The following is an 18,719-nucleotide window of genomic DNA, read 5'->3' on the forward strand; positions in this document are numbered from 1 at the left end:
GAGGGATGATTCTTTATACAGTCAACTGACCGTCATTAATCGGTAATGATTGGCTAACTAGAGTTTGACATTACTGTCGTGTGACGGTGGTTGTAACACCCGCGAAATTCTCATTTTGACATTTATAATTTATTTAACCATTCTAATACCTTACTTTATATTTCTAAATTATTTAATTTAATTAACTTATTTTTAAACGTGATTTATATAAAAGAATATTCTAAAACTTAATTTATATAAAAATACGTATTTTAGTCAGACAATAATAATAGTGACAGTAATAATATTAGTTTCCGTTTTAAGTTAATATAGACTCAAAACATTTTTTCCGACTAGCTTAGACCGTCACATTTCTTTCTAGCAAAGATCGTCGCATTTCTCTTATAAAGCTATTTCAATTCGGACCAACCCGATTCCGACAACACACTCTCTTACACTCTACTTTTAATAATTCTATTATTATTAATTATTATTATTATTAATATTATTATTAATATACTCCCGTCCCCACTCCACCTAACACATCCCCTTCTTCTTTTCGACTAACCTGCTGCAAACCCAACAAATCAACATAAGCATAAACACCATTAAAACCCGAGCTTCAAACCCCGATTTCTTCTTCATTTCTCAACCATTTTCGCTGATTTTTACGCCAATAGCTCCCCCTTTCTGTCCTTCATCTTTTAAGGTAAGAAAGATCCCCGCTTTCCTCCAATATCGTGGCTGTCGTCTTATTTAAGGCTCAGATTTCTCGCTAATTTCTTTTGTCTTCATGTCTAGGTGCAAGCTTGACAACTCGGTATAGTTTTTGAGTCGAAATCGTGCCCAATAAAGGAGTTATAAGGTAACGGTGATAGGTTACTCGACATTATGTCAAGATTTCGTGTTTATATGTTGTGGTTTGTTACTAGTAGTGTTAAAGTGTGAATCTTTGCATCTTTTCTTAGACTATTTTTGAATGACTGAATGTGACGGAATACTACGAGATTTCCAGCTATAATTGCAGACATTACATGACTTATAGTACTTGACAGTGTATTTGTATGAAGTAGATGCTTTATATGTTTTAATTCCATCTTGCTTGTGCTTAGAAACTCGTCTTAAATTTGTTCTGTAATGCGCTGTTTTGATCGGCATAACTGAGGATGGTTTGGAAAGGAAAAGAATGGACTTGCTGGAATTGGTAAAGTGTTAATTTTTTCGTCTTGTTCTTGTCTTAAACTTGTCTTAAATGGACTCGGTGTGGGTGTCGTTTTCAGCAGATATTGGTGCTGTTTTGGGACTGCTTTAAGATGGAAATTGGGACTGTTTTGAGGTGGTTTTTGCAGGTACATGGGGACTGTTTTAGTACCAGTTATGGTGCATTTTAGTGTAGCCTTCGGACTGTTTTGGGGCAGTCGAAATGAAGGTCGCATGGACTGTTTTTGAGGTCGAGTAGGTGGGGTGTTTGGGGCCTGTGGTGGCTCGGTTTTTGGAGCCGGGTTGCGGGGCTGTTTTGGGCAGCTTATATACGGTTGCATTTAGGCCGGAATGGGACTGTTTTGAGTACATTTGAGTTGCGAACTTGTAGTGTAGGAAATGGTTGTTGTAATTGGTAAACCCGTCTTTGGTTTCAATTAAGCGCGGCTAGGCAATGCTTGGCCACGGCCTGAGCAGTGGCATGACTAGCCTAGGCAAAGGGCGGGCAAGCGGCTTTGAGCGATGGTTAGCGGCACTGGCAAGGCGATGGCCTTGTAGCCTAGGCGTGGCTTTGCCATGGCCCGCCTCGGCCTAAGGCGATGGCTAGGGTCGGGCGGTTGTGGCCCTAGTCACGTGTAGAGATATGGCCATAGTTGAGCCGTGGCCTAGCCTCGTGTTGCGTGCCTTATTGAGTCGGTTTATATTCATGTTTGATTTATTTAAATCCCGTCTCATGCGTTATAAAACGTAATTCGTTGAATATCGTCCATTATTATATATTCCTCACATGTTTTATAAGTGTGTACTTCATTCATTAATTATCTCATTTCTATGTGGAATGCCATGTTTTCATCTTAAAATGAGTCCAATTTAATTATTTATACTTTATAAGTAATAAATGGTTTATCTTACATTTGAGCCATTTAGAATTAAATTCTTGTTTTTCTTATTATAAATGGTTCATTTCCGTTTATTTGCATTTTTTATTCAATTGACAAGTATTTAAGAAATAAGTTGCTAATTCACGCTTATTAGTATAAATTGGCACGGAATAATTTACTTGGTTCATTAATTGCTCATTTCTCCTATTTTTCTCATTCCAAGTTGATTCGTATCGCTTGGTTGAGTCGTATTCTTGTGATAATGCCTGTATGCTATACCGTATTGCTTGACTTATCTTTACGCCTCTTTCGGACTGTCCTGCCGATTGTGGGTTTAGCTCATATCTTTACGCCTTACTTGTGCCGTTCTGCCAAGTATTGGTTTACACCGCTCTCGTGCCGTTCTGCCGGGAGTTGGTTAAATTATGCTTATTCCGCCTCTTTCGTTTCGTTCGCCGATTGTGGGTACTCGACTTCCGTTCGTCGATCGAGTCTTGGATGCGGACTGTTCGCCGCATGTCGAATCGGGGACCGTTCGCCCCGAGAGTCGGCAGATTTAGACTAGGACTGAGTCTTGGGAGTACCATTGTCGTCCTACCAGGGGAATTATATATTTATATATGAGTAGTAAAGGTCTTGCTTGGTTATAGATATTGTTATTTGTCTTTCAAGGCAAGAGTTATGCCTTGTGTTGTTTGTCTTGGTCCTATCGGATACTAGGGGTGAGCTATAAGCCCTCTAGTTGCGATATGATCGTCGGGATTGATGATCCCATCCGTTCTTATGGTGAGATGCAAGCCATAAGTATGAATGTGACATTAGTAGCCACGTCCGTGCAATGTTTTCTAAGTGGTTTTCCAAATAATGGCTACGATTTCTATTCTTGTAATTTGCATTGGTTGATCCCTTACTTAAATGTTTCACATGATTCGGATTCTAATCTCATATCTATGTTGTATTCCCTAGAAATGTGTGCCCTTTTTATAAATGACCGTATTCTTATCGTTCATATTATTTAATTGTCTCATGTGAGTAGTTTAATCGTTATCATGCTAATATTGGTCTGTCTTGCTCTATCTCATATAATTGCCATGTTTAAATATAAACTTGATATTCATGCCTTTCGTAAGTATCTTATATGACTTACCTGTTTTAGTTCTTTGTTATGTTCGTTTTGACATTTTGTGGCTGGGAGAACCTTGAGTTACTCCCCACTGACTGTGGCGTTCATGTTTACATGAATGACAGGTATTAGTTGGTGCATTCATGGGGTGAAGACATGTGTGAGCTAGCGAGTACTTTGGCCTAGTAGTCGGTTTATTAGGATTGTTTAGACTCACCTTTTATTGTATCGTCATTCGAGGGATATATTTTCCCTCACCTTTGTCTATCACGTTTGTATAACTTAAACTTTATTTCCGCATTCTTTATTGTGTTTTGTATTTTAACGAACCCGCGCTTTAAATTTTAAAAATTTCAAAAATTCCCTATTTTCCGCTTGAATTTATAAGTTATATTTCCGCATTATCGCGGGGTGTCACAGTTGGTATCAGAGCCTATGTTGCTCCCGACGCACACACGTGTACCCCAAACTTAAATGTGAACTTGACCTTAAAAAATGAATGAGAGATGGGTAGACATAAGGACCTAAGGTGGTAGTCTGTAGTGTGTTTGCTCTTTGTTAGGTCCTAACATGTTTGTTGATTGTCATTTAATAATTGTTATGCCCGTGGATCAATGACCGTGAACTTACCTACATGAGGATCCAGATTTGGTGCCTATTGCCGGGGATTGAAGAATTGTTCAACCTTTGAAGAATGCTTCTACTTCCTCAGAGATATTTCTCTTTCTTTGTATACCTTGCCTTACTCTTTATCTCTTGGTGTTTATCCTTCTTCTAAGCTCTCTTTTGTTTTAGTTTGAAAACAACTCTTGTATCTCTCAACTTGTCATTTGTCCCTTGCTTATCCTCCCTTAACGCCTTTTTGGATAGTTCTCTTTCTTTTGTGAGATATTAATTTTGGCCGGATAATTTGGCTTTGTGGAGTTTATTTGTGATTGACCCATAACCCTTGATTTTGAGAGGCTGTAATGTTAGAAAGACTAGATAGTGTGATGTGACATGCTTAGTGATTCTTATACCTAGTTCCTTGAGTATAATTGATCGGTGGAATTCTGTGTGTTAAGTGTGAGTTGCCTATGATACTAAGGTTATGGAACTTCGCCATGTTGTTTATACTTGGAATTTGAGAATTTGATAACTCGAGTATTGTTGCTTGGGGGCTTTGACATGGGGTAGAGTTTATTATGAGAGCTTGGAAGGAAACACCTCTAGGACGTGTTGGCCATTGGTGATGAAAGTGTTACTTGGAAGTTTGAGTTGAGCTCGAGGTTAGCATAGTCGGTATACTTTGTGAGTGTTGCGATGGTTACATAGAAACCTTGTTAGGTGAGAGTTGCATTTAGTTTTGAAATCTCTTTTGGGTATCCACTTTGTGGTAATGAGGATTAGTCACCAGAGTTCTTGAGATGTGATTATAAGTTAGGACCGATAGATGTTGAGCTTGAGATGTGATTATAAGTTAGGACCGATAGATGTTGAGCTGAGATGAGCCAGATGTTTTGGGTGGTTGTCTCGTAACTTAGAAAATGTCACCATCTATGCTTTAGGTTTCGAGAGTATAACAAGATCTCTTTGGGATGATAGAATGTGCAAAATAATTTTTGAATTTGGAGTTTGATTAAGGGTTGTACCATTCAGAGAAACTCATAGTTGACACTAGTGGGATAGGAGTATAGCTTTGTTAGAAGCCTTGAACCTTGATCTTGTGGAAGTTGTTTGTAGATGTTTGAGGATTTGGAATGGTGAAATCGCACTTATAGTGAAGTACCTTGTTACATGGAATAACTTAGGATGAGATAACGTAAATGATTTGAGGAAATCCTTGGGAGTGATGTGGTTATAAATTTTATTGTTAGGAAGTTTTTGGAACCGTTTAGGATGATGTTGTTGTTTGAGGTTTGAGTACCTGGCGTTTACTTGTTGTCTAATTCCTTTCTTCTTTGACCATAAGTGTTACCATTCATACCTCTATTTCTCGCTTCATCATGCTTCTCCTTTAAGTTTGAAACTCGTAACCTATGAAACTCAATCTTTGACATCCTTGTTGACCTTACTTCAATTCTTATCATAGGAAATTCATTACAGCTCTTTTGTTAGTTAAGTTTGGATTCTCTTAGCGTACTTGTTTTTATGATGTCTAAGTTACCGTCATTTTTGTACAACTTCTAATCTTTCAAGCTACCAGTTTTGATTCGTTATTAAAAGTTGATGTTACTTTTGCAAAACCTTGCCTATTTTAAGAAAATTGAAAATGAAAATTTGATTTAGTTCCCTATTTATTCCATGAGTATAAACTCATTTATCATGATTTTAATTGCTAAACCCGAGATTTCTTTAAATTTTATTCAATTTCGGTTAACTTTGATCCGTTTATGATTTCTTTGTCAAAGTTTGATGTTAACTTTTCACAAACTTGACCCTCTTTTGAGTTTAAACGTGAAACTTTTATTTTTATATTGGCTTTTGTAAAAGGAAAATTTGAATAAATTACCTTTTCTTTTGATTTTGTGGTTGATCGGATGTTAGAACTCGTTATTAGAGACGTTTAATAACTTGTTCTACGCTTGTCGGCGAATGATTTTTGTTTTAAATTTGTCTTTAACTTGGAAAGTTAGCGTTCTTGTGTGCACGACAAGAGCAATTTCGTTCCATGAATGAGACTTGTACTTTTGAAAACTCTTCATTAATGTTTTTGAAAGTGTTTTGATTTTCGATTTATACAAAATTACAAATGATTTGCCTTTTGACCTTATCTTTGATTTGGAATGTGATGTTCTTGAATACGTAACGAGAACACTTTCGTTCCTTTGATGAGAATCTGGTTCTCTTGGAAAAACTTATTTGAAACTTCTGAAAGGATTTTTATTTCTTACTATTTGTAACCTTTTAAATGTTTTGGTTACCGACTCCAAAATTCCAGTTTTATATTATATAACCTTTCATTTCTACTTTCAAGTTTCGAGGACGAAACTTTTTAAAGGATGGGGTGATTGTAACACCCGCGAAATTCTCATTTTGACATTTATAATTTATTTAACCATTCTAATACCTTACTTTATATTTATAAATTATTTAATTTAACTAACTTATTTTTAAACGTGATTTATATAAAAGAATATTCTAAAACTTAATTTATATAAAAATACGTATTTTAGTCAGACAATAATAATAGTGACAGTAATAATATTAGTTTCCGTCTTAAGTTAATATAGACTCAAAACATTTTTTCCGACTAGCTTAGACCGTCACATTTCTTTCTAGCAAAGATCGTCGCATTTCTCTTATAAAGCTATTTCAATTCGGACCAACCCGATTCCGACAACACACTCTCTTACACTCTACTTTTAATAATTCTATTATTATTATTAATTATTATTATTATTATTAATATTATTATTAATATACTCCCGTCCCCACTCCACCTAACACATCCCCTTCTTCTTTTCGACTAACCTGCTGCAAACCCAACAAATCAACATAAGCATAAACACCATTAAAACCCGAGCTTCAAACCCCGATTTCTTCTTCATTTCTCAACCATTTTCGCTGATTTTTACGCCAATAGCTCCCCCTTTCTGTCCTTCATCTTTTAAGGTAAGAAAGATCCCCGCTTTCCTCCAATATCGTGGCTGTCGTCTTATTTAAGGCTCAGATTTCTCGCTAATTTCTTTTGTCTTCGTGTCTAGGTGCAAGCTTGACAACTCGGTATAGTTTTTGAGTCGAAATCGTGCCCAATAAAGGAGTTATAAGGTAACGGTGATAGGTTACTCGACATTATGTCAAGATTTCGTGTTTATATGTTGTGGTTTTTTACTAGTAGTGTTAAAGTGTGAATCTTTGCATCTTTTCTTAGACTATTTTTGAATGACTGAATGTGACGGAATACTACGAGATTTCCAGCTATAATTGCAGACATTACATGACTTATAGTACTTGACAGTGTATTTGTATGAAGTAGATGCTTTATATGTTTTAATTCCGTCTTGCTTGTGCTTAGAAACTCGTCTTAAATTTGTTCCGTAATGCGCTGTTTTGATCGGCATAACTGAGGATGGTTTGGAAAGGAAAAGAATGGACTTGCTGGAATTGGTAAAGTGTTAATTTTTTCGTCTTGTTCTTGTCTTAAACTTGTCTTAAATGGACTCGGTGTGGGTGTCGTTTTCAGCGAGATATTGGTCTTTGTTTGGGGATTTTTTTTAAGATGGAAATTGGGACTGTTTTGAGGTGGTTTTTGCGGGTACATGGGGATTTGTTTTAGTACCGATTATGGTGCATTTTTGTGTAGCCTTCGGACTGTTTTGGGGCAGTCGAAATGAAGGTCTCATGGACTGTTTTTGAGGTCGAGTAGGTGGGGTGTTTGGGGCCTGTGGTGGCTCGGTTTTTGGAGCCGGGTTGCGGGGCTATTTTGGGCAGCTAATATACGGTTGCATTTAGGCCGGAATGGGACTGTTTTGAGTACATTTGAGTTGCGAACTTGTAGTGTAGGAAATGGTTGTTGTAATTGGTAAACCCGTCTTTGGTTTCAGTTAAGCGCGGCTAGGCAATGCTTGGCCACGGCCTGAGCAGTGGCATGGCTGGCCTAGGCAAGGCGGGGCAAGCGGCTGAGCGATGGGCGGCAGCAGCCGGGCAAAGCGATGGCCTTGTAGCCTAGGCGTGCTGGCCATGGCTCACTCGGCCTAGGCAGTGGCTAGGGCTGGGCGGTTGTGGCCCTAGTCACGTGTAGAGATATGGCCATAGTTGAGTCGTGGCCTAGCCTCGTGTTGCGTGCCTTATTGAGTCGGTTTATATTCATGTTTGATTTATTTAAATCCCGTCTCATGCGTTATAAAACGTAATTCGTTGAATATCGTCCATTATTATATATTCCTCACATGTTTTATAAGTGTGTACTTCATTCATTAATTATCTCATTTCTATGTGGAATGCCATGTTTTCATCTTAAAATGAGTCCAATTTAGTTATTTATACTTTATAAGTAATAAATGGTTTATCTTACATTTGAGCCATTTAGAATTAAATTCTTGTTTTTCTTATTATAAATGGTTCATTTCCGTTTATTTGCATTTTTTATTCAATTGACAAGTATTTAAGAAATAAGTTGCTAATTCACGCTTATTAGTATAAATTGGCACGGAATAATTTACTTGGTTCATTAATTGCTCATTTCTCCTATTTTTCTCATTCCAAGTTGGTTCGTATCGCTTGGTTCAGTCGTATTCTTGTGATAATGCCTGTATGCTATACCGTATTGCTTGACTTATCTTTACGCCTTTCTGATCGTCTGCCGATTGTGGGTTTAGCTCATATCTTTACGCCTTACTTGTGCCGTTCGCAAGTATTGGTTTACACCGCTCTCGTGCCGTTCTCGCCCGGAGTTGGTTAAATTATGCTTATTCCGCCTCTTTCGGACTGTTTCGCCGATTGTAGGTACTCGACTTCCGTTCGTCGATCGAGTCTTGGATGCGGACTGTTCGCCGCATGTCGAATCGGGGACCGTTCGCCCGAGAGAGTCGCCAGATTTAGACTAGGACTGAGTCTTGGGAGTACCATTGTCGTCCTACCAGGGGAATTATATATTTATATATGAGTAGTAAAGGTCTTGCTTGGTTATAGATATTGGTATTTGTCTTTCAAGGCAAGAGTTATGCCTTATGTTGTTTGTCTTGGTCCTATTGGATACTAGGGGTGAGTTATAAGCCCTCTAGTTGCGATATGATCGTCGGGGTTGATGATCCCATCCGTTCTTATGGTGAGATGCAAGCCATAAGTATGAATGTGACATTAGTAGCCACGTCCCGTACAATGTTTGCTAAGTGGTTTTCCAAATAATGGCTACAGTTTCTATTCTTGTAATTTGCATTGGTTGATCCCTTACTTAAATGTTTCACATGATTCGGATTCTAATCTCATTTCTATGTTGTATTCCCTAGAAATGTGTGCCCTTTTTATAAATGACCGTATTCTTATCGTTCATATTATTTAATTGTCTCATGTGAGTAGTTTAATCGTTATCATGCTAATATTGGTCTGTCTTGCTCTATCTCATATAATTGCCATGTTTAAATATAAACTTGATATTCATGCTTTTCGTAAGTATCTTATATGACTTACTTGTTTTAGTTCTTTGTTATGTTCGTTTTGACATTTTGTGGCTGGGAGAACCTTGAGTTACTCCCCACTGACTGTGGCGTTCATGTTTACATGAATGACAGGTATTAGTTGGTGCATTCATGGGGTGAAGACATGTGTGAGCTAGCGAGTACTTTGGCCTAGTAGTCGGTTTATTAGGATTGTTTAGACTCACCTTTTATTGTATCGTCATTCGAGGGATATATTTTCCCTCACCTTTGTCTATCACGTTTGTATAACTTAAACTTTATTTCCGCATTCTTTATTGTGTTTTGTATTTTAACGAACCCGCGCTTTAAATTTTAAAAATTTCAAAAATTCCCTATTTTCCGCTTGAATTTATAAGTTATATTTCCGCATTATCGCGGGGTGTTAGAGTGGTGGTCAGTTGATCCCTTTAGGTCACACCTATAGGATGAGGCCCAAATAGATATTTAATTAATTGTATGCGATACAGATTAATTAATTCCTTAATTATGGGAGTGCAATTTTGCGTCTTATTTTAATGTGATTAAATAAAGATTAAATTTAGTAATTAAGCGTTAAATTACTAAATTAGTTGAGGTATTAATATAAGTTTTGAGGTAGAGGTAATTAGTTATTTAAAGTTACAAGAAGTTGTAATTTTAACTAACTAGTAATTATGGGACCCATTATATATTGATATAATGGTAGTATACTACTAAAAAAGTGGAGTGTATATTATATTATTAATTGTAATATTTAAGTGTTAAATGATTACATTATAATTAAATATGTAAGATAGTTAAACATATGACTTATAAGCATTTGTGGGACAAATGACAAAAGGCAAAAATGGTCCATAAAAGGACCAATATTTCGGCCAAAGACAAGAGCAAAAGATGCTCTAGTTTGTCTTGTTCATTTGTTATAACAATGTGTGATAGTGACTTATCCATGACATATCTTACAAAGCTTAAATCCTACACTCTACCTACAAAATCTATAGACTAAAAACAAAAGGCAAAAGATTCCTCCTTTGCCTTATGCCAACCGGTTTTGGCATTACAAAAGGAGAAATTTTGGTTGCTCATTTTGTTACTTCTTGTCTTGCTAGTGAATGCTTATATCTCTCTAGCTTTCTCACATGCAAAATTCATAAAAGCTCTCAATAAATACTAATACACTAAATCTATTACTAGAAGTAGTAATATAAGAATATTAGTATTATTAAGGTAATATTTCTACTACATATCTAGTTAATATTAGTAGAGATTTTTGGGATTCATCTTGGGTGCAATTTATTGGAGTGGCTTCTAAACTTGGAGTCTAGGAGGATCATCCATCATTATAAGCTTAAGAACAAGTGAAGGAAGGTGACCTTACTTGTGCCCATAATTTCGAACCAACCAACAATGTAAGGAACATTGTTTTTCTTATAAATCTTTCATTTAGTTATGCATGCACTAGATCTAAAGAACAAATAATTAACAAGTTAATTAGTTCACTATTAGAGGAGTCTAATAATAGGTATATGAACCTAACAGGAGCTTGCTTCTTACCCTTCTTCCCATTCTTCTTGAACTTCCCCTTACTCTTGGTGCTTATGTTAAGCACATCCTTAGGTGGGTTAACATTTAACCCCATGTCTCTTTCGGCTTGCACAAGTAACTTGTGCAACTCTTCAAGAGACACGTCCTTGTCTTGCATGTTAAAATTCACCCGGAATTGAACATATGCCTTGACTTTGGATAAGGAGTGTAGAATCCTATCTACAATGAGTTCTTTGGGGATTTTAACTTTTTGAATCTTCAAAGTCTCGACTAGCTCCATTAATTTGAGCACGTGAGGGCTAACCTTTTGGCCCTCCTTAAAGTCGAGATCAAAGAATGCCGTGGCCGCCTCATATTGGACGATCCTCGGAGTTTGTGAAAACATTGTCACAAGCTTGGAGTAGATTTCATTAGCGGTGCCCATTTTAAAGGCTCTCCTTTGGAGATCCGCCTCCATCGCAAAAATCAATACATTTTTCATTGCGGCGGACTCCTTGTGGTAAGCCTCATATGCTTCCCTAATGGCGGCACTCGACCTAGCATTAGGTTCGGGTGGAGAGACCTCGGTGAGGTAACGAAGCTTGTCGTCACCTTGGGCGGCTAATTTGAGTTGGGCATCCCAATCGGAGAAATTTGACCCATTCTTTTCAAGTTTACAACGATCCATGAAGGATCGGAGCCATGAAGTATTAGTGAGAGGTGTGTCGTTGGTGTTTGGAGTGACCATTTGTTATGAGAAATAAAAGCGGTCTACAAAACAAAATAGAAGGAATAAAACATATGTCGTTTTCAAAATAATAATACTCGTAAAAATTTAATTTAAACAAGTTTTATTGCATTTATCTAGTGACCTCTACCCAACTTGATAAATGATTCCAAGACCCAAATTCATATTAACTTGGGCACGGTAGGGCCAATTCATCCCTTATCAATATAACTCGGTGGATTAACGCTTTAATCGATTCTACTTTTAGAACTCTTGGTCGATAAAATTACATTAACATTTATCTTTAGCCCGGAACACATGCGACTACGGTCACGAATACTTCCGTTGAGCTCAATCCAAATTTCGAAAAAATGTGTCCATGATCCAAATCCATATCAACTTGGGCACGGTAGGGCCGATTCATCCCTTATCAACATGAATTCGGTGGATAGACATTTATCACCCACTTCCCCTACGTAACAAGGTTTGTACCCCGGTAGGGCCGAGTGCATTCCCTCACGAAATAGGTTTTCATGGTTTCTACCTTTTGGTAAGGCTAAGTCTCAATTATTTATTTTAGCGAGAGGTCATGTCAATTTATTATCTATCACGTTTTAAGTGAACTAAAGCGGTGAACTACGATCATTGTAATTGACACGGTCGATATACTCGATTAAAATGATAATGCATGTTTTAGTTATGGCGATTTAGCGATGCATGCAACATATAAATAAAATGCAAAGTATAAAAAATAAATCCTAGTATGGCCTTCCTAAAATAGTAAATCTAATAAACTATTACAAATTCGGAAACCAACTCCATTGGTCCCTTGAACTTCGGTCTTGACACGCATCTCGAGGTAACACCGTCTTTAATGGATCGCCTTCTTGAGTGGCATCGTCTTCAAGGAACTCCGGAATAAATAAATTACATAACAAATTACATAATTTCCTATTATACATTTGTAATTAAAATAAAATAAATCTATTAAATTACAAAACGGTGATACGAGATCACAATAAATTACAACCGAATCGATATTCCCACACATTTCGGGCAATACCAATTAAAAACTAAGGTCATACTAAGTAAAATTACATAATTCAAAAATTACATAAAATTAAATTATGACAATCATAAATAAAATGCAGCATTATAATATGTATGAACATGCCCAATTTTATGCTAAATCGCCTTTAAAGAGCCAATATCGTATATTTATCGGTTTTTACGGATTTGCGTGATTTAACCTTTTAAAAAACACAATAATTACATAAAATCATATTTATGTACTAGTTAATTACCCTAACCATCTTAGGACTCAAAATTAGTCTCCACTAACATATTGACTATAATTAACTTATATTTCTTAATATTGTTCATAAAAGGACTTAAAATTACAAAATAATGCCATAAACTTCAAATAAATCATAAAAATTTCAAATAAATTTGAAATTTGAAATTTAAACTCATGAACATTCTGGAAAAATACCATGACACTCATAATGTTCAAAAAACTTAGGTTAAAATTTCGAAAATTATCGAGAAAAACAATGTTGCGGTTTACCGGATTTATCAATTATAATCATAAAAATAAGAGAAAAATTATATTTATCAAATTTTCAATTTTAGATCTGAAATATATGATAAAATACAACATGTGACGTTTTTCTTTAGTCATGAAGTATGTTTTAGCAATTTATACTAATTAAAGTCACTATTTATGTTATTTTTCATCAAAAATTCATAAATCATCCATAAAGACTTCATTATAGCGAAATAATGTACACACATCTTGTAGAATAGCATGTGACAACATACTAAATTTCTATGACCAGATTCGAAATATTACTCATATTAACCTATTTTTCCATTTAAATTCGATTTTATCATTAAAAATCCATATTTCGACCATAAAACCTTATAAAATTATGAAAAATTACAGGTCATCAAAATATAATATATTTAAAAACATATCCAAAAACCACTGGAAAAATCAAAGTTTAGCTAATTTTAGTCCAAAAATGACACTTTTATCATAAAATCACATTTTAATGCCATTATTATACAAAATGAACAATAAAAATCCATAAATTAACCAAAAAATCCTAAATAAATTTTAGGACCAGAAACTTTAACATGCATAATTAATTTCGTGATATATCATAATAAACACAAATTTATAAGTTTTATTTGTTAATCGTATAACTCGGAAAAACTATAACCGATTTGCATGCAAACAACCTAAGGCTCATGATACCGCTTGTTAGAAATTTATATCTCATACTACTCAACATATTCTTATATGTTTCAATTTAATTTAATCATAAAATTAATTTAGATCTTATGCATGCAAACATAAATAAAGATAAGGAGGAAATCGTCATTCTTACAATAGTAATTTCGGATTATTGGGCACAAATGAGTTCTCCTACTCACTTGTTCTTGAGCTCTCCTAATATGGATGAACAAAAATTCAAGGGTAGAATCTCTCCCAAAGATGAATACTCAAAGTAAACCCTTAAAAGATTAATATTATTAATACTAGAACAATATTAATCTAAATAAAATTGACCCAAAAATATTGAATTTGGTCTCTTATTTTCGGTTAAGAGAAGGGAGAAGAAGAAGTAATAATCTCTCTAAAAACTCTTTATTTTTAGATGTTATAATGAATGAATGTACACTAGAATGCATGTAGTGTATATTAGATAAATTATAGAGAAAAACCCTTGGCTTTTCTCTATGACAAAACCGGGTGGGGTGGAGTGGTGTTGGCCAATGCATGATCAAGGTGCTCTTCACAAAAACAACTAGGTTTGCATGGCTATGTATTAGGTTAATGATTATGCTTTCCACTTAAAATAATCAACAAAATATTTAGCCTAATACACCCTGAATTTCGGTACATATAGTGTAAAATGGAAAATGCATTTTACACATTATTTTGTCAATTTGTCACATGTAACATGTTTCATGACATTAGGTATATAAAATGTATTTTTAACAATTAAAAATCAACATATTAACAAAATATGTCACTTATAAAGTTTACCTAGTAATTCATAATTACTTGTACCGTAATGGGTTCCCGAGTCATAAATTACAACATTCTGTATTTATAATAATCAATTCATTCCTTTTAATTGTTTCCGTAAACAATAATTTCATCTAAGTAATAAAACAATTCGATTACTTAGACCGTATCTTATTTAATCAAATTATAATGAGATACGTAAATATTACTTCCAAAATCGTCCGTCAATTTTAAGCAATTTAATTGACTCGTATCGTCATACGACCAATTAAATATTCAATTAAGAGTGTTACCCTTTAGGTATGACCTAAGGGGATCAACTGATCACCACCGTCGCACGACAGTAATGTCAAACTCTGGTCAGCCAATCATTACCGATATGTGTGGACCAGTTGACTGTAAAATATTACATCCCTCATGTATTCTTAAAATGAGACTTAAACATGTGATCATCATGATCGACAGTTGTGATCGCATTATTGTCGGAGGACACATATTCCAACAAGAACTTAAGGCTCTTCCTGAACATTTGAAGTATATTTTCCTTGGTGAGGGAGAAACACTTCCTGTTATCATCTCTAGTAAACTCACTGAGGAACAAGAAGCAAGGTTGAAAGACGTACTTGTGGATAACAAACTAGTTATTGGTTGGACTATTGCCGACATCAAAGGTATTAGTCCAAGTACTTGTATGCACCTGATTCTGCTAGAGGATGATGCTAAACCGGTAAGACAACCACAACGTCGATTGAATCCCCCTATGATGGAGGCAGTGAAGAAAGAGGTTCTCAAATTGCTTCAAGTAGGTATGATTTATCCTATTTCTGATAGTAAATGGGTGAGTCCTACACAAGTAGTCCCTAAAAAGTCTGGGGTGACCGTAGTTGAGAACAAAGATGGTGAGCTTGTACCCACTAGGATCCAAAACGGGTGGAGGGTTTGTATATATTATCGTAGGTTGAATGCGGTGACTAGAAAAGACCACTTTCCTCTTCCTTTTATTGATCAAATGCTTGAAAGACTAGCGGGTAAGGCTTATTATTGCTTTTTAGATGGGTATTCGGGGTATTTTCAAGTAGATATTGCCCCCGAGGATCAAGAGAAAACCACATTTACTTGCCCTTTTGGTACCTTTGCGTATCGACGGATGCCTTTTGGACTTTGTAATGCACCTGCTACTTTTCAGCGATGTATGGTTAGCATATTTTCTGAGTATGTTGAACGCTTCATTGAGGTGTTTATGGATGATTTTATGGTGCATGGTGATTCTTTTGATACTTGTTTACATCATTTATCTCTTGTTCTTAAGCGTTGTATTGATACTAACCTTGTTTTGAATTCTGAGAAGTGTCACTTTATGGTGGAACAAGGTATAGTTTTTGGACATGTTGTGTCTTCGAAAGGTATTGAGGTAGATAAAGCTAAGATTGATACTATTTCTTCTCTACCTTACCCTACTAATGTCCGTGAAATTCGATCTTTTCTTGGCCATGCAGGTTTCTACCGCAGGTTCATTAAAGATTTCTCCAAGATCGCGTCACCCTTATGCAAGCTGTTGCAAAAGGAGACAGATTTCATCTTTGACAAGGCTTGTAAGGAGGCTTTTGATGAGTTTAAAGGTAGGCTTACCTCCGCTCCAATTATTCAAGCACCGGATTGGTCTCTTCCCTTTGAGATCATGTGTGACGCGAGTGATTATGCATTGGGGGCGGTGTTGGGTCAGAAGAATGGGAGGGCTTCCCATGTTATTCATTATGCATCCATGACCCTAAATGAAGCACAACGAAATTACACCACAACTGAGAAGGAGCTTCTAGCAATTTTTTTTGCTTTGGAAAAATTCCGGTCTTATTTACTTGGTACGAAAATGGTGGTATTTTCTGATCATGCAGCGCTGCGCCACTTGATGGCGAATAAAGAATCTAAACCGAGATTGATAAGATGGATTCTATTGCTTAGTAAATTTGATTTGGAGGTGAAAGACAAGAAGGGAGCAGAAAATGTTGTAGCGGACCATTTGAGCAGGTTAGTGGATGTTGATGCAAATCCACATGAGAAAAATCCGGTGAAAGGATTATTTGCTGATGAGAGCTTGTTCGCTATTCGTTCCGCAGAGCCATGGTATGCCAATCTTGTCAATATTCTTTGCTCTTCTAAATTTCCACAAGGTTTTTCCAAATCTCAAAAAGACAAGCTTCGTAGTGATGCAAAGTATTATGTGTGGGATGAGCCTTATTTGTGGAAGCATTGCTCCGACCAAATTATAACAAGGTGTATACCGGAGAATGAGATGACCTCTATCCTTACATTTTGCCACTCACATGCTTGTGGTGGTCATTTTGGTGCAAGAAGAACGGCGAGAAAGGTGCTAGATTGTGGGTTTTATTGGCCTTCTTTGTTTAGAGATGCTCATGGATTTTGTCAAGCTTGTGACAATTGCCAAAGAGTAGGCAATATTTTCCGAAAGAATGAGATGCCGCAAAGTTACATGCTTAACTGTGAGATTTTTGATGTTTGGGGGATCGATTTCATGGGTCCTTTTCCAAGTTCATATGGAAATCTTTATATATTGTTGGCGGTAGATTATGTGTCTAAGTGGGTGGAGGCTATTCCCACTAAGACCGATGATTCCAAGTTGGTGGCGGATTTTATCAAGGCTAACATATTTGCTCGATTTGGAATTCCAAAGGCCTTGATTAGTGATCGTGGAACACATTTTGTCAACAAGACAATTGGTGCTCTGTTGAAGAAGTATTGTGTTAGTCATAAAGTTTCCACGGCATATCATCCGCAAACAAATGGACAATTGAAGTGTCCAATAGAGAAGTTAAATCTATCCTTGAGAAGACGGTGAATCCTAATCGGAAGGATTGGAGCTTGCGATTAGATGATGCATTATGGGCATATAGAATGGCCTATAAAACCCCAATTGGTATGTCACCTTATCGACTTGTGTTTGGGAAAGCGTGTCATTTACCTGTGGAATTGGAGCATAAAGCATATTTGGTGATAAAAAGCTTGAATATGAGCTTGGATGACGCTGGGTTGCATCGGAAGTTGCAATTGCAAGAGTTGGAAAAGCTCCAACTCGAATCATATGAGAATGCAGCTACTTACAAGGAAAGAACGAAAGCTTGGCATGACAAGATGATCTTGAGACGGGACTTTAAAGTTGGTCAAAAAATCCTTTTATTCCAATCCCGCTTTCGTCTATTTCCAGGTAAGTTGAAATCCCATTGGATCAGTCCACTTATAATTGCTAATGTTTATCCTCATGGTGCAGTTGAGGTACGAGATCCGACGACGGATAAAGTGTTGAAAGTTAATGGGCAAAGACTGAAGCCCTATCATGATGCTGCTGAGTTGGAGGTGGTAGAGTCATTGGATCTCTACGACCCGATTTATGAAGATTAATCTCCACATCAAGTCGAGCAAACGACTATAAACAAAAGCGCTAACGGGAGGCAACCCGAATGTTGTATCTTCTATTTTTGTATTTTGTTGGATTCAAGGTTCCTAATTCGTAAAAAAAAAAAAAATTAGTTATATTAAATTTCAGTGCACTTAATATGTTTAGTATATCTAATTAATCTAGTGTGTTATTGCGTGTGTGTAGGAAAAAAAAAAGAAGAAGAAGAAGAGCAAAAAAAAAAAAGGGGGGTTGAACTTCCCGACTCAGCTGCGACCCACAAGCCCACGCGGATGACCCGCCCGAAAAAAAAATGTGAAAAAGGGGCTGAACTTCCCGACCCAGCTGCGACCCGCAGGCCCACGCTGATGACCCGCCCGAAATAAAATAAAATAAAACAAAGCAAGCAGGTATGTCGATTTCTTCCCCTTCCTCTTTTCCTAAAAAATTTCAGATTTTCATCCCCTTTAAAACATAAAATCCTCCATTGTTACACCTCAAAACTCTTCTCTAACCTTCCCTAATCAAAATACCTTATCTTTTCTCCATTATCTCACTCAAAATCCACCTAGAACACTCATAAATCACTATTGTATTCAAAAAAACGTGAACCCTAGAAATTGGGGTTTTCCAATTTCGAAAATTTCGCAGCAATTGGGGCGTTTTTTTTCGGTCCGTTTTTTCGTTCTTGGAGTGTCCCGGGTTTGTCTCAGACCGTCTCAACAAAAGTTTGGAGCCTTT

The 18,719-nt window shown here is 36.3% G+C and overlaps 1 protein-coding gene and 2 long non-coding RNA genes across 3 annotated transcripts; all 3 read left to right on the top strand.

The window, feature by feature from the left end:
* Positions 1–522: 522 nt before the first annotated feature.
* Positions 523–3,596, top strand: LOC141602672 (uncharacterized). Its single transcript, XR_012524595.1, has 3 exons — positions 523–688; positions 781–844; positions 3,309–3,596. It is a non-coding gene; the product is annotated as an uncharacterized LOC141602672 (long non-coding RNA).
* A 3,015-nt stretch (positions 3,597–6,611) lies between these two features.
* Positions 6,612–9,600, top strand: LOC141602673 (uncharacterized). The gene is made up of 3 exons (XR_012524596.1): positions 6,612–6,777; positions 6,870–6,933; positions 9,396–9,600. It is a non-coding gene; the product is annotated as an uncharacterized LOC141602673 (long non-coding RNA).
* A 7,879-nt stretch (positions 9,601–17,479) lies between these two features.
* LOC141601015 (uncharacterized) lies at positions 17,480–17,983 on the top strand. The gene is made up of 2 exons (XM_074421275.1): positions 17,480–17,789; positions 17,853–17,983. The coding sequence occupies exons 1-2, from the start codon at positions 17,480–17,482 to the stop codon at positions 17,981–17,983; spliced, it is 441 nt and encodes a 146-aa protein (XP_074277376.1).
* Positions 17,984–18,719: the final 736 nt, after the last annotated feature.

The sequence above is a fragment of the Silene latifolia genome, chromosome 9 (genome assembly GCF_048544455.1).
Source record: "Silene latifolia isolate original U9 population chromosome 9, ASM4854445v1, whole genome shotgun sequence".
NCBI lineage: Eukaryota > Viridiplantae > Streptophyta > Magnoliopsida > Caryophyllales > Caryophyllaceae > Silene > Silene latifolia.